Genomic DNA, 20,411 nt, shown 5'->3' on the forward strand with positions numbered 1-20,411 from the left:
CCACCTTGAAAGTGTGCTGTCTGTCATTTCAAGAACCAGCTGAGCTCCATTTCCCCAGGGGAACGAGGCACTTCTGCCACACAGTGTGTGCTACTCCAGCTGCTGGTGGGGTACTCCTTCTAGCAAAGAGGGTCTTTTAGTGGTTCTCCTCCACTGCAAGTCACCCGGTGCTGTAAATGCGATGTGTGAGTTGCTGGCAACATGCTGATAACATGGATGCTGCGTGTTACTGGGACATGAAGAATTACCATGGTAAAACCACTGTGGTACGGTGCAGGCTTCAGCTTAATCAGGTCCCTGCTCAGTGAAGTCAAGGTGAATTTTGACTTCTGCTAAGATCAGGCAATGAAACATATTTGGGGCTGTTAAGGAAGTGAGTCCACAATCAAGCCTAACTTGCAAATGCTATTTTGAAATTATCTTTTCTTATCAGTGGAATAGGACATCCTCCTGCTTTGAGTCTGCTGCACTTCTGGGGATTCTGCATAGTCAGATCTAACCCAGCGTGAGGAGGAGGATGAAGGAGTGACTACACCACAGCACTCATCTCTGATCTGGCCCTTGACAGTCTCACAGATTGTCCTGAACTCACTCCCACGGTAACCTTAAAGGCAACAACATCCCAGCACACCAAGCCAAACACAGTACAGGTTCTTTGGCTTGTTTTTTCTGAGCCTTTTAGTGTCCCTGGCTGTCAAGATCCTCCTGACACCCATGAAGCTGAGCACCTTTCTCTTAAAATGTAAAAGCAGAGTGGAGGGATGGAAGCTGGAACATGTCCTTCAGACCACTGCTTACTGCCAGGTGTGACTGCCTCTCCTTGTCAGTGAGGAGGAGGGCCCCCCACTCAGCATCTACCTTGTCAGGCAAGTCCATGGAGATGGACTTTAAGATATTCCAAATGACATGAAACTTGCGAAAAAACCCAACCCCAAAACCCAACCTCAAACCCCGAAACCCCCAAAACCTAGCCCTAAGGGCTGGAAGCACTGCTGCCTTCATTGCCTTTCCAAATATAATGCCTGAATTAGCCTGTTCTTTCAAAGCCTCTCTTGGTCCCTTTTGAGCAAGAACAGATCAAGCACAGCAAGTACCGATCAATTCAAAGAGAGTTTGGTCAATATGTTTTCAGACTTAGCAGGTTTTGACAGTGTCTGACATACTGATTTACAGATACCAGCCAGAATCTCTTAACACCCCAACCACGTTATTAAGTGTGGTGTGAGGATATCACTTTAAGCCCAGTCTGGACTAACCCTCGTACAGAAAGCCAGACGTTGTTTAACTGAGAGTGCAATTGCATACAGAGCGCTGCAGCCACACACTGAAATCAGGTAACCATGTGCTCGAATGGATAATAGTGATCATTTTCCCCTCTCCTAATTTCCATATGGAATGGAAGTAATTAGCCGTGTAACTGTGCACCTATGTGTCCAGCCAAGTATTGCTGAAAGGCTTGGAGCAGACCCAGGGCTTTAGGCTCCAGCTCAGCCTCCTGTTCTTTGGAGTGGCATTGACTTCCCATACAAACCTGTAGAATTAACTCCTAGGGATGGTATTTCTGGATTCCCAGCACACTGTTTATGTAAATGAGACAATCCCTTGATATCGTCTTGGTTTTACCGACAGATTTAACACTCTTTAACCTTCATGGGCAAAGATATTCATGTTATATCAATAACTGCTTTTTACATCTTTCCTCAAGGAATTCTTTCTCCACTTGAAACTCATAATGGAGCAATTGAGTTCCTTCAATTCAAATTTAAATGATTCATTGAACATTTTACACTGACTCACTTCTTACTCTGCTGCTCAGACACACTGACGCTTAGTCAACTTTCAAAGGGTTTTCTTTTCCTTGTTTTCCTAGTGCTGTCCTAAGGTGTCTTCCTTTCAAATAATGCTTCCTGCATCATCCTGGGCTCTCTTCCACTTCTGCTCTTCCACTGGCACATAGCGGCGAGGACCTGAGAGCAGGGCCATGCTTTCTTACACCTAAATGAATAAATGTTCTTCTTCCTAACAAGGTCTGGTCTAAACAGGCCAGGTGGAAGAAAACGCGTGTTACCCTTCCCTTTTATAGCAAACCAGTTAAGTAATTGCTGACCTGCCCATGGTATTATTCACTCTAGCTCTGCGTGTTTGAATACGATTAAAGCAGTGACAGGTATTTCCCCAGCACATTTCAGGGCACCATGGTATCCAGCATCGCTGCTGAAGATGCTTTATCCCATGTGTACACAGGACCTTGACTGAAACACTCTGCAGCACCACGCCTTGGAGAGCAAAAGCCTGTGGCATGCCTGTCGTGGCATGTCAGTTGTGCTTATTCACTAAGCTTGCCCTTTCTAGAGCCTCTTCTGACCCCAAAATGTCCCAACACCTCCCCACTAGCTCTGGCTTTCTGCCTGCACACTGCTCCTCTCGTGTGACGGCCTCTGCCATTGCTCCTGCGCTGACGGGGCGGTGCAGACCGCTTGGAATACGCACTCGCAGCAGCTCCTTGCCGTCACGCAGATTCGGAGGGGGTGAGGCTATGGAAGAGCTCCTCTCTCCCTCCATCAAGCCAGTCCACTCTTCCCAAAGGTAGGATCTGAAAGCTGCTGCAACGCTTAAAAGAGAACAGCCCGCTGATATATTGAAAATTCTTCTCTCTGTCACAACCAGAGTCATTTCCAGATGCCCACATCACCTTTCTGTAGCACAAACAGGAGGACTTCAGTAGTCTTCAGGCCCTAAAGCTGCTCTGAAAACCCCCTTGCTTCAGCTTTTATTTTCAGCTAACATTACTGTATTCCTACTGCTCCCATTTAGTTCAAATAGCTCAGCAAACAGCGAGTCTGGCATCCAGAGAGATGTAAATTGTGGAGCAGCTGAAGACAGTCGCTATCTGAGCTTTCCAGCTCTCAGGTGGGTGAATAAGAGAGGTGGGTAGTACCCAGCAGTGCACAACTTGCCCCGGGGGTACAAACTCCCATCTGAAAACAAGTGCCAAGAGCCATTGGTGCCTGTGCAGTTTAGTACGTAGTGTATTTGCTGGGTCTTATTCTTCCATTTTAGATATCTTGTTTACCTAAATGTAAATAAAGAAAAAAATGTTATTTGCTATAAAACAAAGTGCATTTTATGTTGTTAGTTAGTAGCCTGACATCCGCTACTGTTCAGGACAGTCCTCTACAAATGAAACTCAGTTTTGCTGCAGGAGTGTCAATGTGCTAGTGCAATGTAAGAGATAACTCTTTTAATGAGAACTCTCTCATTTCCACAACATCCATGTTCGCTTCAACAGGAAATAGTTTGTATGTACCAAGGCCACCTTTTGTTTTCTCCTCTGCAGGATGAAGGTCACTTGTCAGAGATGTGCCCAGGTTACTCAAACACTGGTGAAGACCTCTGCATTTCCATCAGTGTGCTTAAGAAAGTACTTCCCCCAAAGGTGGTATTGTCAATTGGTGCTGCAGCCCTGGAAGATGTCCCTGAGCATCTGATAGGATGCAAATGAGAATTCGCTCTGTGGCGGGCATGCTGGACTGGCTGCAGCATCACTGAACACAGGAAGAGACTTGCCTGTCAGCAGGGATCACTGGGCTTCCTGACGCTTATGCAAGGATGCTTAGAGCTGCATGAGTCTCAGAAGTCATGTTTTCTTGGGAAAGTCAATTATTTCAAATCTCCTTTCATTCCAAATTGGAACATTATTTCAAATCTCCTTTCATTCCAAATTGGAACATTATTTCAAATCTCCTTTCATTCCAAATTGGAACATAATAGAAATATCAAAACCAAGCTTATTGAAGTCCTTTGTTTAGATGCTGGTGTTTTGATATTTTATGGCATTCATAACAAGTTGAAAAAGATTTAAAGTGCTTGATAATTCTGTCTTATCTCACTGAAATCAGTGATTATGTGAAACATTTCCACTCTCATCTGTTCTGCTAGGAAGAAAGAAAAATCTGTCAGTTTTAATGAGAAATGAGTTACCAAAGAAATCTATACCACTCATCAGCATTGGCTGGACACTCCAGACTACTAACGATGTCTTTCTCTGGCAGTCAGTTCTCACCACCAGCCTCCCGTCATTTCTGTGACAGCTTCTCTCTGCACGGATGGAAAAAGGCACAGGCTCTGGTGATGACAAGAAAACCCCAACCCTAATTTTGTCTTCCTTTTCTCAAGCTTTTGTTCCCTGTTTAAAGAAAGAAGAGCAGTTCTTGTTTGCAACAAGGATCTCGCCAGCAAGGTGCAGCAATGGCAGTGGCCCAGAAGGACAAGCTGTGCAGGTCCTACCTCATGACACTCAGCATGGGCCACCTTTAGCAGTGGTGAAACGGGAGCTGTGTCAGTCTTAAGTTCTCCAGTGAGTCTATCCCAGGGCCTCAGAGGTTTGATCTACAGTATCCTCAAAGCAGATGTAAATAACCGGGTGGTTAAAACTGAAGAGCTTCTGGTAGCTTGTTTCTGCAGTGCTAGCAACAGTGGTGAGCATAAGGAAAGGCTGGTTTAGGGCCGGTCACGGGGATCTGAACCTCTACCTGGAAATACCTCTAGGCATCAGGTACATCCTGACATGCCACTCCAAGAGACGTTTTTACCACTTAAGTATTGTGAAATATGAAGTTCCTCAATTTATGGATTTTTCTTTCATTCTATTTTTTTTTTCCATGGCTGGCTTCCAATTTGGGGAACACCTGGACACAAAAACTGAATCAATCCCAAAAGAAGCCAGTTCTGAAGCTACAAGTAAACTTCTCCAGGCTACATGAAGCTGCAATGGCTCTTACCAAAGGGGGCTGGAGCTTCAGAGCAGCAATGGTAGCACAGGTAAACGCGTTACTGAACTGCAGTTGCACGCAGAGGAGGAAGAGTGCAAGACGTCTTTGTGAAGTGTTGTTACCCAAGATTTGTTTGAATCGATTTTCATCCTCTGTGGGTAATTATCAAATTAAATGGTTTAAGAATGAAAACTGGAAAAATTCTTCGAGAGAAAAAAAATTAGCCTTGGAGCATGGTGTCCTCTCTCAAGAAACCTGTGAAGTATCTCTTGCGATGTGGAACAGTAGTTTGATTGTATTATAAGAGAGACTGGAAAAACGCACAAATTGGAGTGACAAGCACCTCCAGTCAGCAGTGATTACAAAACCCCCAGCTCACAGCATGAGCCCTCTCTAACCACATCCAGGGGGTTGTATTTGTGAAAGGGATCAAAGACCAGACAAAACTGTTGTTCTCATCATCTTCATTTTAGATGAATTCTGAATCCCTCCGTATGCCGCTGCGTAAAATTTCAATTCTTTCCCTCCTCCTTTAGCAGCACTGTTAGGGTGTGAGACAGGGTCAGACAGTAACATCTCATATTACTGAGGAGTTTAAAATTAAGCCTGTGCTTTGATGAACTGTAACGATCACACCCTATTTGAGGAGCACTGATCTCTTACATGGCCCACAGGCGTCAGGCAGAGCGAGAGATTCTCTGCACCTCTCAGGCTCAGGTCTGTGAGAGCTGCTGCTTTGGAAGAGGCAATTACCTCTGCGCATGGATGTTGTGGTGATGAGCAAGGGTTAGGTTTGCTCTGGCACCCTGCCACTAACAGTCTTGCCTGTGCTGAATGCTCTGGAGAAGACCCTTTTTCATTTCCAGCTGGAGATACGGCGCTGCCGCAGCACGTCCTGATGTGAGGGGTCCAGCGGACACCAGCGGGTTGCACGGGGCTGTGCCTGCCATGTGCAGCAGCTGCTGTTGCTGCTGGCTTGGTGTTACTACCGTCACCTTTTCCTTTGTGTCACACCTGCCTTTGAACTTGCCTTTCCCGTTTCTCCTCCCTACTCAGCAGCTCTGCATCCGAGCAGGACCTGCCCGGGTACTGCTCCGCTCTGCACTGGCGCTAGGCGCATGGCTGCGGTGAACGCAGGGATCCAACAGGCGTGTAGTGACACATTAACACCTGTGGTCGAGGAGATGAGTCATGGGAGGAGCACATCCTCGCTTCAGGGCGACATGAAGGGCTGGAGAGGTGACTGCTTCAGCCGTCCAACAGCAAGCGGGACCTGCGAGTCGCCCAGCACCCGATCCGGGGCGGTGCTGCCTTCGGAGCTGGGACAGGCAGACAGCTCCCCGGCTGCAGTCAGCAGGCACCTTGGTGGGGTCCACTCACTTCACTTCAAACCTCTACAGCCAACACATCCACTCCCCTCTAAATTTCCTCTGCAGCCAACGGAGAAGAGAGGTGCTCCCGGGGCACAGGTAATCCCACCAGCAGCTGTACAGCTGAGTCTGTTGGGTTCCCCGTTTCTCCCCACTGGCTGTAAAGAAGGTGCTGGGAACCAGCTCAGGTGTGGGCATCACCGCTGTAAGAGCAGGTGAGGCTGGTGTTGCTTTTCGAGTCCCTAAGTGAGAGACAGGGAACTGAGAGTCTTTGGATGTAACCTTACTCCAGTAACACCACTGGAAATGCTTTCTGTGCATGCACGTAATCTTTTCTGAAATGCAGAAAACCTGCTCTGAAGCAGGAAAGCTCCAGATGTTGCTATAGCCCTCGCACAGTTTTCCTGCTCCAGAAACCATATTGGAAGAAAAGGCTTTCCTTTAAATTAACAATGGAGTTTCTGCCATTACAAAATGTTTTGGAGCTCTTCCTCCCACAGCATCACATGGGGACACAGCTAACAAACACTGCTAGACCATCAAGTGCAGAGCTAGTCTAAACCTGTCAGGAATACCCAGGGCTGATTCCATGCGTTAATTATATGTTGTGTAAAAAAAGGATTTCCTAAGAGCTTTTTTTAAGTTAAACTGAAGATCTGGATCTTTCCTTTTTTATGTGTCAAGGAACTAGATAAACCAGAATGGAAAATCCTGTAACAGCCACACTTCACGTATCAGCATCGCCTATCAGCGTCACATCTTCTCCAGAGTGCCCCCATTTGCCTTGTAATGAACCCCTGTGTTTTAAAACAAACCTTTCTTCAAAGGAGCATCCTCAGGCATAACATGTATTCCTGGTTTCTCTTAATTTATTGCTTATCTTTGAAGGAGTGGAGATCCCAGGGTCCACTTTCTGGGTGCTAATGGCTTTTAGCTGTGATGGGTCATCATGACAGGTGGGCCGGGAGGAGTGGGGAATGTGCTGGGCAGGCTTTTACTACGTAGCAAGGATGGGTGCTGGCAGGCAGGAATCTGCAGGTGCCGCACCATCACGGGGTTCCCACACATAAGGAATTTCATGGAGACTCTTAAACCATGGCCAGCGAATGGAAAACATGTCCTTGGTGATTCCTCAGTCTTTCAGCTACCAGTTTCTTTGTAGAAACAGGCTTAAATGGAGGTGTTCAGCTATGAAGTAGCCATAGGAAAGAAATCGAGTGTTAAGAGGATTAAGATATCATAATTACAACTACTTGGTACAGAAATGGGGGCTTTTACTTGTGCACGTTGACATTGTGGACATGGAGCTTTAACATTTTAAATTGATTCACCTCAATTTTCTGGAGCATCTCCATGCAGAAAAACCACCTGAGGTGGCAGCATGCCTTCATGAAATCTCTGCTGGCAAAACCCACCCTGAGACAAAGTGCAAAAGAGATGAGACTGGGTGGCCCTGCCTCCAGAGGGTTAGTCTGGCTTAAAGTTACCTTATTGAAATCTCAGCATGGGGAAGGTTAGAGCCACGGAAGCAAAGATCTTTGCTAAGAACCTAATTAAGATGACTGCAGGCATGTGCTAGCAAAGGAGCCTGGTCAGACCTTGCCTGAACACAGAGCCAGGGCTTCAGTGCTAATGTGGACAGGACCTTCGTGTCGAGTCTTCAGGGATGGGTCTGGGAATGGCTTACAGCCCCCTGAAGCTGCACTGATTTAAAATGGGCTGTGAGGCATTTCCTGATTCTTCATTTATGGAAATGAATGCGACTACAATTTTTGTACTGCAGTTTCTGGGAAATGCCCAGGCTGGCAGGTGGTGATGACTCTCTTTACAGGTGCCTGCGCTGCAAAACTTCTCCAGTGCACTATAGAGGTTTCCTAGCAACTTCCATGGTCTTTGTGCTCAGATTTGTTTTGAGATGTGGGCCATCACAAAACAGTATTTCTGCCTATTTAAACTAGTTTAGTTCTTTTAAGCTGGCAAGGCAAGTGCAGTACAGCGGCAGTGTCTGATTTATATCCTTTTCAGCTATTCCCTCCAAAACTAACAAAAACCTGAAGCAATGTAGGTGGGTTTCTTGCTTTTTTTTTCACTAGCCAGATTACCAGTCCATTGCTTAAATAGCTGAGCAACAGGAAAACTCCTAATCCATCTTAAAAAAAAAAAAAAAATACACAGGAGCAATGTTTTCTCTGATCTCTGCATCTATTACATTCTTGCTGAGCTGCTCTGGCATATCTGAAACCAACAGATGTTCATCATGTGCTTTGGACAACTCTTTCCAAATACGTGACAGACATCACATTTTTGAGCCAAAAATGCTCTTAAAACCAAGCAAAACCAAAGTAGCTAAACCATGCTAACCTTTGTGTGTGTGCATGTGTATCCAGTTTAAAATTGGCCATAGGTTTTAAGTCTGTAAATTCACTGATAGCATCCAGGTTTGAATATGTTGAAGCATTTATTCAGTATTTTGTATTGGCTCAGACAGTCAGCTTGAAATGACAGCCTCAACTAGAAAGGAAGCGAGGGAGCGATTTGGTGAGAGGAGCAAACTTGAAAGAGTTTGGGTGTAAGGGGATGCAGAAGAGAAATCCAGATTATCCCCATCTCCTAGAGCAGCACTGAGACATTGTGTGTTACTGAAGTCATTCACTAGACAAATATGTATTTCTTCAAAGACAGCGGAGGGGAAAAAACGACTCCCCCCCTCATTTAGCAACTGGAAAGCGAATGCCAAGTGCCTCAGTGTTTTCCTTGGCACCTGTGCTGCTCTGTGAGCTCCCTCATAGAGAACCATGAGCAACTGAAGTGCAAGAGGAAATGTGGAATCAAGTCCCCCCGTGCCGCAGCCAGACTCCTTCCTGCCCTCAGCAGGATCCGTCCCTGCATGACACTGAACAAACCCCATATTCACGGGGCTTGGCATCCCACCTGGGCACGGCTGAAGCACAAACCCAGCCCTTCCAACACCACCCTACGTGAACTTTCTCCCTAGGCTTGGCTGTCACCATGACTATTTTAACCCAGCGTCAGGCACCTCCATCACAGATTAGCTGCACTTACACTCTTGAGTGTGTTGGGGATTTGCCAGCTCCTGCCATTTGCCATACTCCACTGCTATAAACCATTGGCTTTCTTGCTCAGCACTAGTGTTTGCACCAATGTGGCTGTGTCAGCTGTTGGCATCGGTTGCAGAGATCAGGGCAAGCTTCCAGAGCAGATCAGGCCTTGGATTTCTATCAATACCCAGCTGTTCTTGGCTGAGAGTTATTCTCACCACCTTTATAGGTGGGTGGGATAATGAGCTATTGAACCCACAAATTAGCACAACATGGAGCTCTTTTAAGAACCTTCCTCTCCAGAAAGTCAAGGCTGCTACCGCATCTTGTGTACACCAGCCAGCCGAGTGAGCTAGGAGGACTTCTAGCTGACGGTGTCAATTGTTTTTAAAGTGTTACTGCACTGCTAACATTTGAAAAACAATTTAATATTTCTCCCATGACGGTCACTTCAAATACTCTGGAAACCACTCGTATGAAACAGTGGACGACAGCCACGACGCTTGTCTTTTCTGAGGTGCTCAGGTTGGATTTGGGTACAGCTGGTGCCAGGCAGGACTACAAGGTGAACGTTGCAGCAAATACACCTCCTCCATCAACCTAAACCCACTTGATCATCGGTCACGTGCTGGAGGGTTAGCCTCACACCTCAGGCCCTGCCACGGGAGCGTCGTAATTAAAGAGTGCAAGGGCTGAAAGGAATTCAGGCAGAGCTGCTGTGGCAGCGTTCCCTCCGCAGCCAGCTGCGGCACCAAGGGTTAACTCTCTGCTGCCTGCCTCCACAAATCTGCATAATGCCTTGCGTTTGGCAGCTCATTTGCATAATTTTAAATGACTCTTTTGTCTCGAAAATAAAATCTAAAACACAGCTTCAAAAATAAGTGGTAGATATTGACATTTCATACACTAAGAAGGCTCGGTTAAGTCTATTTGTCTGAACTCATCAATTGAGGTTGTAAAAATAATTTTAACAAAGCGATGTTGTTTCTTTATTGCAGAGCCTTGAGTGTTCTTTCCCAGTGCCATTTTGACTACACTAAATAAGGTCTAACGTGCTCACCCACCCCACAGAGAGGGGCTGAAGCTGGCCTACACACGCTCAGACCATCCGGAGGGCTCAGCAGCTCCAGCCTTTGCGAGGGGGAACTGGAGAGACAATGCCAGCAGCTGGAGACTGAATCCCTGTCATCAGCACGTCCTTATCAGGGATGGGCTTCCCTCCAGGCTGTAGATGTGTACCCAGTGGTGTCCACACCGGTATGAGGTCAGTGTCCCACCTCCCACTGCCATGAGGGATTCAGCTCACCAGAGGATGGATACCCACATTTCATCAGCTGAATCACACACCCAGCTCCATTGACTGCTGTAATGAAGTCTCCACTGACTAGAGTGGGAGATTAGACACCTAAATTCAGGGATCTGTTGTCTGGATCTGATTCCCACTCCAAGCTCAGCTGACAGCCTGTGAGTAGGTCTTTGTGAGCTGAGCCCCATACCTCTCAGCTCTTCTCTCCCTCATCTTGGGAGACAGATACAAAGCACTGTGTCTTCTACTTGCAGTGATGCGTTTCAGTGTAGGAGAAGGGACTATTAGCCTGAACTGGCACTTCAGCGTGTTTTAAATCATAGTTTATCAGAGCAGCAGAATAAATCCTAGGAAATAGGAAGTCAAATAGATAAGATATGCATTTAACAGTAAACTGACCTGTCGTTATGACTGAAGCCTATCTGAACTCCTGCCCCAGTGCCTTACATACTATAAGCTTCTTTACATTCCTCAGGGAAAGACCTGTGATTTCTGTATTAAAAAATTTACAGCATTTCTAAATGGGACATCCCCAAACAATGCACTCGTGCTCTTGACTTTGCAGTCCCAAAAGCTAGGCGACAGCAGAAGGCATTTCTCGCTCGACGCCAGCTCCCCACTGGCAGCGTGCCCAGCAGGCGCTCTGCCCAGAGGAGCAGCCGAGGGGCAGGAGGGCTCGCTGCCTACTCCCCTGCCAGCTGGAAGGCACCGCGTCAGGGAAGCTTTCGGCAAATCTAGCTGAGTCTAGGTAGTTTGTATGGGGAAAAGGACAAGAGTGGGTATGTAATCCTGAGTGAACAGAGCCATCAAATGCTAACAAGTTTCTACCTGGCATGTTTAGTTCAGTTTTTCTTTTGCCCAGTGCTCATAACTCAAATTCAGGTGAACTTTGAAGTTTCCTGCAAGTGATAATATACTGACTGCCCTCCTTCAGATTCTAGTGGCATTACAGTTTTCAATAAAATGTTTCAAAAATGATTTAGGGCCATCTTTTTCTATCTTTGCTTTTAGCAATAGCTAAATGTTTTACTTGACATTTCTGTTAAAAATTAGACAAAGGCAGATATGCGGTATTAAACATTTCAGCCCAAATAATTAAAGCCGGATAAATTTACAAACACTCCAGTTCACCTCAGTTTATAGCAGTAGGCAACATTCATTGCAAGTGAAACTACTTGTATGTTCAGTTAGTAGCAAGTCATTCTGTATCTGCAAACCTGCCTGCAGTTTCATGTTAACTACCGACCCATCTATCTAAATACACACACCAACACATACGCAGGCATATACAACAGACAAGTGTTGTAATTGCTGTTACTCACAATAAAATGTTCATCCATCAGTTAACTGTGTCCCTTTCCTCCTACACTGCAATGGAAAAAAACCTTCCAGACTATTTATTCATATTTTCTTTTCTCCATTAGTTTCACTGAAGCTAAATGTTAACCATCAAAGCAGTTCCCAACACAGGTCTCTGTACTGCACCTCCTACTGACCACTGCCCCCACTGCAGTTTTTTTTCTCCCTTTCAGCACTAAAGGTCCATTACCATAAAAATCCTAAAACTTCATTTCATGGGACTCCCATCCGTTAGAGCTGCCTCTCTTCACACAAAGTCAACATCTTTTTTTTTTTTGACATTTAATCACTTGTGCGACTGGTTGTGATGAACCACTGCAATTATGTTCTCAGCTTGGGAACATGCTACAGGGACATGGAGGAACAGTTAAAAAACAGTCATCCTGTTCTATATAAATGTCCTTAGTGATTTAAGGGGGGAAAAACAAAGAAGAAAAAAACTCAAGATTTCTAGGAGAATGGTGAGATCTTTCCTGAAAGCAAAGCCCATCATTTAAAAGGAATTGGGTGGTCCAAGAGATGAGAATGTTTTCACTCCTGGAAAGCTGTGTTTGAAACCGTGCCTGCATGCCCATGACAGGAGCCTCTGGCTGCTGAAACGTGGAAGAGCTATTTCAGAAGGGACAGTGAATTTGCAGCCTCTGTGTATACTCATTCTGCACAGGCCAAACTTGCCTGAACAGCTACTGTTTATCGCTTCTCAAATGACAGCCTCTGGTTTGCTTAAAATGCCAGCTGTAAATGGAGGCTGCTTTGGAGCTGTTTCACGAGCAGATCAGTTTTCTCTCTGTGTGCCTGTGTTTTGGGCTCAAAACTTGTCTCCCTCTCACCACCCTCCGGCTCACGTTGCAGAGCAGTCTGAAAGCACAAAACCTGGCCTTCTTTGGGGTGAAACCAAATGGAAACTTGTGCTCCCAAAGTGCAGCACAATCTCTGGGTAAGCTGTGGATGTTCAGTCCGTGAGGTACACCTAAAGCTGGCCAACACAGACCCTGTCAAAATGCAGCACTGCGGATGCTCGGGCACCCAGCACCCGCTGCTTTATGCTACACTTGACTCCTCTTGAATTTTAAGCATTTTTCAGCTGAAATTAAAACCAAATGCAAGAACTATCTACTATTTCTTTCTATATTATAAATAGCTGTCCATGACAGGTGGCTATTTGATGGCAGAGGAGCAGTGGCTAAAAAGTAGGCTACTACACAGAAAGGTAAATCCTGGCCCCATTGAAATCCATGGAATAATTCATTTGCTTTTGCCCTGGAAGGCCTCCACTCCTTTCCCTGCCAGAAACAAATTTACTCTGCAATGATTTCAGAAGGTGGTACGTGAATCAAGGCCATACAGAACTATTGCTGTGAATGCAGTTCACCCTCACAATTTATAAAGGCAATTTTTTTTCAAAACTGCCACTTTTGAAAGTAAATATGGTTAAGGCAAGAGTAACTAACCCAATCAAATGGAACTAACAGGGAAATAAAAATCCTTTTTTGTCCAGTTAATCATCCGGACTCCCTTGGCAGCCTGCAGACAGATGAGCAGAAGGCAATTCCACAGCGAACCCAGACAACCCGCTAGGGCCACATACCTGCCCTTTCAGTTGCTAAAGTTCAATCAAATTCTATCTTTCCTTACCACGAGCTTACAGGAAGCCGCTCTGATGTAAATGAGCACAACTCTGCTTTTCAGCTGCCTGCACAGGAACACCTGCCCAGGTGACACAGCTGACACAAAGCCGCAGAGATACACCCACCACGTATAGCGTGCACACAAGCTCTGCCCACACCACCTTCCAGGGATGGTCGCACAATGTGGCTGTCCACAGCCTCTGTTCCCAGGACATTCAGCTCCGGCACAGTGCCCAGGATGCCTGGTGACCTCCTCTTGTCACGCTCAGCTGCATTTGCCAGCAGACAGGTCTGGTCTGCACATACAAAAGCCATCACGTAAACTTTTTGTTTGTGTCTGGACAAGAAGAGATATCCTGGATGCCTAGTGAGAAGGAATAGGTGTTCAGAAGTGTCTCTGGGAGCTGGAAGAGAAGGATGCAAGTAAGGGGCTAGAACAAGGGTAGCGAGCAATGTCAAGTGAGGGATCTGACAAAACAAAATCTCAGTCTGTCAGATACTGGTGGATCTAAAAACTCCACTGAGTACTTGGCAGAGACCTCACCTCAGTCCCAGACATACTGTGCCAACTCCTCTAAACAGAATAAAGTAACCCTGACTATATACTAAAGAAAGGAGAAACAGATGCAGAATCCTAATTTCTAGCCCAGGAGTCCTTCACTGCAGAGTCAGGGAGAGGAAATGCCAAGCAGCTCAGACAAGAGAGAAGGGAGATCAGGTACCTGCAGTATTGCGATTTTAAACAGATGTATTTCAGTCCGCGTGTGGTAGCAAGTGTTATATCAGCAGGCTGTGTGTCAAAGTGTCTAGCTCACCATATTAACTTCTGAATATCTGAGGTTCTTTCGGCCAAATTTTGACACGAGGTTCTGGTCTCAGAAATCTGTTAGCTTAATTGACCCAAGTATCAGAGAGGGGGCAGGAGAACCGATTAGTACCACAGCTAAAGGAAAGACTGCAGCAGAGCTCAACTTTTTTAGTCACTGAAGAATCCACACACAGGGCAGAGAGAAATGGTGTGTGCACTATTAGACACTGAAGAACCCACTGTAAGAAAAAAAATCCACAGGAAACAAGTTTTCATCAGCTCTGAACTTTACTAAGCTACCTACTCTTTTGTGGCCTTAAACCATACTTCTTAAAGACCAGTATCATTTTGTGCACAAGACAAACGATTTTTCTATTACAGCGACCTCTTCACTTGACAGCCAGGTACAAGTTAGAAAATAAGAGATTATAAACACTCAATACCTGGCATCAAGATGAAGTTTAAGCTGTCATAAATAAGCAACGTATAAAAAAAAATCAGGCTATGACAACCCGGGACATGAGCACGACAAAACGTAGTCCAGGACAGCAGAAAGAAAATGGCTGGCAGCGCAGTCCTCCTCTGCTGGAATTGTCTGATTTCTAGTGTTAACTTGCAAACTATGCAGGTACTTGTGTTGCAGAACACATGGATGTGGTTTAAAAGCCTGATGTTCCCAGCCCCAAACAAACTACCCTCACGCTATACCTAGAGGGAGAGCAAGAGGCAGTAAGGGACCTGCTTTGCTTCAGTTTGTGGCGCAAGGCTTCTGCTCGGCCTTGGGAATAATCTAGAAGCTGCAGTTTTCTGCACAACATTCTTGTTGACATTTCCAGGAATGCTGGCCTCATTTCTGCCACAGCAAAATACAATCTTATGCTGCCAGCCTGATGTCATCTCTGTTGACATCTGGAGTTAACAGCCTGGAAAGCGCATACTGGGGCTCTCCTTAGCTGCCTGAAGCCTTTACTTCTGCCCAGGGCCTTCTCCCTGACTTCAGCACGCCACACCAGGCGCAGGCACTGCTGCCGGTGGTACACCTGCCAGCATCTGCTTGCACTGTTTACAGAGCAAAGTCCCTTGCAGTCCTCCTACCCTAATCCTCCCATCTCTAGCAGGTCCCCTCCCTTTAGAACTAACAGACTTCTGTGCAAAGCACCAGGCCTGCAGCTGCCGAGTGACTTTAGCGAGCGGCTGGGAATAAGTCTGCCCCATTGCACATAATTCAGAAGCCGTTTCCGATGGGAAAGTTCCTGATCTACTGGAATTGGACGTGCATAGAGCAGGAAGCTGGATGAGATGACCTCCAGTGGTCCCTTCCAACCTGTGCACTAACTGTCTGAAAACTTCAGGAAATGCTGACCCTCATCAAAACTCAATTTCAGACATAACAGCAATGATCCCACAGGAGTTATTTTATATGGCATTTCCAAGCTGGCAAAAACTCTCACACAGACAAGTATACCAGCAAGGAACTTGTTCTGCTGGTTGGGTGTTGGTGTATTTATAGCTGCACCTTCATAAGGAAGTTGCTGCTTTATCAGTATGCCTGAAAATAGCACCACCTATACACCGAGGAGTTGTGCAACACAGGGAACTAAATTTCTTAGGCCAAGACAGAAGTCCTGTCTTAAAGATACATTTTGTAAAGTAAGAAAATCTAGTTTGGTTCTTGATTTTTTTCATGACTTGGTAAATATGAACTTTTAAATACCATTTCAGTATCAGATGTTGTCATCCAACAGACTTAGACAATCCAGAGGACTTAGGAAAAGTCTTTTATTTTGAAGTTCTTAAAAAACAAAAGTTGTAAGAATAAACAGTTCTACTACCAGAAAGCAATTCTATTCGGAGTCATTTCAGATAATTAAAGGACCATCAAACTCTGTTACCTGTGTGAATATCTTCTAAGAAATGCATCAATGGACAAGACAGGCATTCAATGCATTACCACTTACTGGTACTCCAAAAATCAACCAGTAAGATGCAGCCTTGCATCCTTGTTAGAGAAGTATGGGTGCTTCCGACAGTGCGCTGGAACTTCCACCGTGTTACAAACTCCTGTCAGGATAACAACGTCATCAGCTGAACACTTGGTTTTGTGTCCTCTCATCTACACTTAGGATTAGTTGCCATTTTAGCCAGCAGTATAAACTCTTAGTGTGAACAAAAGCTGACATTTGCATTACTCAAGTTTATTCTGGTTCCAAGCGCAATTTCCCGTGGAATCAATTTTAATTTTTTTTTTCCATTTTTGCTTAAGCTGAGCGTTTGCATTGGCACAGCCATAGGCAATGGCTAAAACCGGGGTTCAGTCATAATGTAAATAAAGCTACAGAAAAGGATTACTTGGAAATGCCAGCAGAAGACTGCCTAGCTCTAACAGACATGTGCCCCCTTTGGGCTTTTCCAGCTCTTTTCTTGTCTTTTATCTAATAGGTTTCCATAACCCATTAACTTTTAAAGCTCGCGTGTGAAGGGTGGAAGGAAGGGAGTAATGGAAAGCTCCTCCTTATGCCTAGTCCCTAAGAGAACTCCACTGAACAAGTCACGTTATTTGGAAATGTAAACGCTTTGGAAAACTAGATCTTGATCCCCAGAGCAAGCACACATATCTGGAGCTTCCCAAACCCTACCAAAAATTCTTGAAAGCATTCCCAAGGATGCAACAAGACTTACTGCAGGAGTTCATGTGGCCCATCTTCCTACAGTTCAATGGAAAAGAGGAATGATTGTCAAAGGCAAATACTCCTTTTTTGTCTGGAAAAAAAAATATCTAATTGAGATGCAAGGTTTTTCAGGTGACTGTCAAAACATGCAAGTGATTCTGATAAAATGACTGAGGTCAAGACAGCTTAGAAGAATCTCTCACTGCAATAAACAACATAAGTGTTTTCAGAGAAAGCATGAAGACTGATGTTCAAAGAAAAAAGAAAAAAAAAAAAGAAAGAAAAAGCAGTACAAAACTAACAAACTTTGGTGCAATCAAATGCAGAACAATCCAAAACCTCTTAGCTCTGTCCTAACAGGAAAAAAAACAGTAAATCACGGATCTACCAATTTTTAAAATCACAGCTATTGCACTGTCTCACTACCAAACAGAATGAGTCCCGTTCCACGCCTCGTGTGTTTCCAGAAACCTGTTAGGATTATCCTTCTAGGATAAGCTAAATTACCTATTTGCATTCTTGAACCCATTTGAGTATCACTGTCACTTGAGAACAGAATATATGGGGAAACAGTGCCTGAGAACATGAAACCTGGAACACATCAACTGAGTATTTCTTCTCCTAACCACATTTCCTCATGTTAATGACAGTTGTATTGAAAAAAAACTTCACAAACTCCCCAAATCTTTGGGCTGCAAGCAGCTACATCAGCTGATTCTTGGATTAGCTCCTTTCAGCTGCACTGGAGAAAGAGCCAGGGAAGAAAGGGGAATGGAAGATGCGAAGTTGCAAAATTCCTTAGATTTGATAGTGGAGAAACAAACTGAAGATTCTCAGGGTTTATGGTTACATGCCCTCGAAAATTAATTATAACTCACTGAACTAGGTTCTAGAATTTTTTTGTACCATTATCATGTGATTGCCAGCACTTCTCACACGCTAAAAAATTCCAAGTTGGTTTTCTAAATTTCCGATTTCCTGAAAATAAGCGAGAGCTGGCTGCAAAAGCAGCAAATTCCAGGAAAGAAAAAAAAAAAAATCAAAGCTTGGTACGATCCAGCCAAGGTGTTAGTTTCTATAGAAACAAATGGCTGTTTTATTGACTTTGTTACTCAACTTTCAGCCAATTGAGATGTTAATTTGTTAAAAACAGCTCCATTTGCAAGGTATGCTCTCTTGGAACAGTACAGTCAAACCCCGTCCAGAGGGAGGGTACGCAGTCAGAGTGGCATCGAGCGCTTCATCGGCTTGGGAGAGAACTTTTTATTCTGGTATACAACCAACCTCCCTGAAAAAGGGTGGGTAATTCTGGCTGTCGGAGGGAGGGCCGACTGCGTTACTTGCAGCTAGGAATTACAGAGCAAGCAGCCGGCTCTGGCGAGCAGGTGATGAAGGGCGGTGCGTTTGCACACACCTGCCGCCACCCGTGCACCGGGGCAGAGGCACGGCCTCACACACCCGCTCCTCTACCTCCATCGCCCACACCGCTCCGGCGGGCCGCACCGTCCCCGGCCGAAAGGCCGGTCACAGTCCCGCCCCCCCCCCCGCCGCGCCGGCAGCAGGGGACCCGGCGGGGGTCAGCGAGCCGAGGCACGTGCCACTCACGGGGAACGGCTCGACCCGCGCAGCCCCGGCGAGCCCCGGGAAGGCGTTCAACGCGCTACAAGGCCGCGGCGCGGCGGAGAAGGCCAGCGGAACGGGTCGGGGCGCTGCGGCCTGTGCCCGGAGAGCGCTGCCGGCACGGCTGCCGGGTCAGCCGCCTCGGAGGCAGCCCGACCGCCGGGAAGCGGCGGCGGCGGCGCCGCCAGCGCAGCGCAGCCCAGCCCAGCCCCGCTCCGGCTCCCGCTCCCGCCGAGGGAGGCCCGGCCGCCGGGGGTGGGGGAGGGGCCCCATCCGGCGCCTCAGGGAGCCGCGCGCGCCACCCTGCCCCCACCCCCCGCCCGCCGGGGAGCCACTCGCCGGGGCACGTGGTGCCATACGTCTCTCGCGCATGACGTCACCGCGCTCCGCGAGGCCTCCCCGACCAATCGGCGGCGCGCTTAGTGAAGGGGCGCCGCGCGGCGGCGCGCGCGCCAGTCAGCGCGAGGCTTACACCGCGGCCGCGCGCCGCCGCCCCGCCCTCCCCGGCGCGGCGCACGGAGGGAGGGAGAAGGGCCCGCTGGAAGTTAAGATGGCGGCGCGTGTGTGAGTGCGGTGCGGGCTGAGCCTCCTCCCGGCGCCGTTGCGGCGGGCTCCTTCTTCCTCGCGCTCCGCGCCGCGGCGGGTGAGCCGAGGACTCCGCCGGCGGCCGCGAGCGGCCCCGGGGGAGAGGCGGAGGCCGAGCGCCCCCTCCCCCGCCGCCCCCCCCGCCCCCATTGTGTGCCCGGCCCCCGCCCGCCCGCCCCCCTCCGCCGGGGGGGGGGGGGGGGCAGCGGCGGCGCGCAACATGACCTCGATCCACTTCGTGGTGCACCCGCTGCCGGGCACCGAGGACCAGCTCAATGACCGGTGAGGGGCAGGCCGTGCGGCGGCGGGGGGCGGAGGGGAGGGGCCGGCCTGGCGGGGCTCGGCCCCCTGTGGGTGAGGGGAGGGGCCGGTGGCGGCCGGCCGGAGCGCGGCGCGGCGGGGGCGCCCCGGGGGAGCGGGCAGCGCCGGCCGCCGGGGACGTCCCGACCCGTCCCGGACCCCCCCCCCGTGCCGTGCCGCGCCGCGCCGTCCCGCAGCGCGGAGCCGCAGGGCCCCGGCGCTTTCCTCTCGCCGGGGTCGGCGGCGAGGGGCCGCGCGGGCCTCTCCGGGCGGCCGCCGCCGTAAACTTTGCCAGCCGAGGGAGCGGGGGTGGGGGGGGCCGTGACCTTCGCCGCGGGCCCGCCGCCCCGTGGCGGCCCCGGCGGGGACTCCGGCCTGCCAGGGGAGTCCCGGCGCCTGCCCGAGGAAGCGGGCTCCCCAGGATCCCTGGCCGAGGACGAGGAGGAGCGAGAAACGTGTCCGTGTATTAATCAGAGACGGAGCGAGGCAGACAATGCGGATGGGGGATCGCGGTGTGTGTGTGTGAGAGAATGACGGGAGCGAGGATAAAGAAGACGTACGCCAGGGATGTTACACGCGCACGTACCGCCAGTGTGCTCTGCCTTCTCCTTCACACATACGTTTGTTTTTTTTAAATAAGAAAGGAGGCCCCCATCTCCAGATTACTGATTGTGTGCGGCTTGGCTGGGGTGGGAATGACAGCTAGAACAGAAGCGCAGCCTGCTTGGAAACCTCGTAGCTAACTTTATGTTGGATTGGGGGAGGGAAATGAAATCGCAGGCTGGGGAGAAACTAGAATGCTTGGGAGAAAATAAATCCATGAACCGACTTTTCTTCGCTGCTTGATGTGTATTTGACAGCACTCTGTGTCAAATATTTCTTCTGTAGCAATTACTGATAGTATGTGTTATAGTTCGTAATTTTACTTGTGCTCA

At 47.9% G+C, this 20,411-nt stretch overlaps 1 protein-coding gene and 1 long non-coding RNA gene across 20 annotated transcripts in view; one reads left to right on the forward strand and one right to left on the reverse strand.

Annotated features, from left to right (window-relative positions):
• Positions 1 to 2,679: 2,679 nt before the first annotated feature.
• On the reverse strand, positions 2,680 to 18,916 carry LOC115340731. Of its 2 annotated transcripts, none has more exons than XR_003923147.2 (3): positions 18,442 to 18,916; positions 13,502 to 13,858; positions 2,680 to 3,073 (listed from the first exon to the last, which is right to left on the reverse strand). It is a non-coding gene; the product is annotated as an uncharacterized LOC115340731 (long non-coding RNA). The 2 variants fall into 2 exon arrangements; XR_005932254.1 differs by lacking the exon at positions 2,680 to 3,073 and adding an exon at positions 11,224 to 12,459.
• Positions 18,917 to 19,113: 197 nt separating this feature from the next.
• UBR5 (ubiquitin protein ligase E3 component n-recognin 5) overlaps positions 19,114 to 20,411 on the forward strand; it is a 94,745-nt gene continuing 93,447 nt past the window's right edge. For 12 of the 18 annotated variants that reach the window (XM_041122906.1, XM_041122911.1, XM_041122909.1 and 9 more), the window contains exon 1: positions 19,114 to 19,458. In XM_041122906.1, coding sequence (XP_040978840.1) covers positions 19,397 to 19,458 — 62 coding nt within the window. In that variant the 5' untranslated portion in view covers positions 19,114 to 19,396. Of the gene's footprint in view, positions 19,459 to 19,876; positions 20,097 to 20,411 lie in introns of those variants that run through there. The other 6 variants (XM_030011226.2, XM_030011231.2, XM_030011229.2 and 3 more) reach the window with 2 other exon arrangements.

Source organism: Aquila chrysaetos, chromosome 4 (genome assembly GCF_900496995.4).
Source record: "Aquila chrysaetos chrysaetos chromosome 4, bAquChr1.4, whole genome shotgun sequence".
Lineage (NCBI taxonomy): Eukaryota > Metazoa > Chordata > Aves > Accipitriformes > Accipitridae > Aquila > Aquila chrysaetos.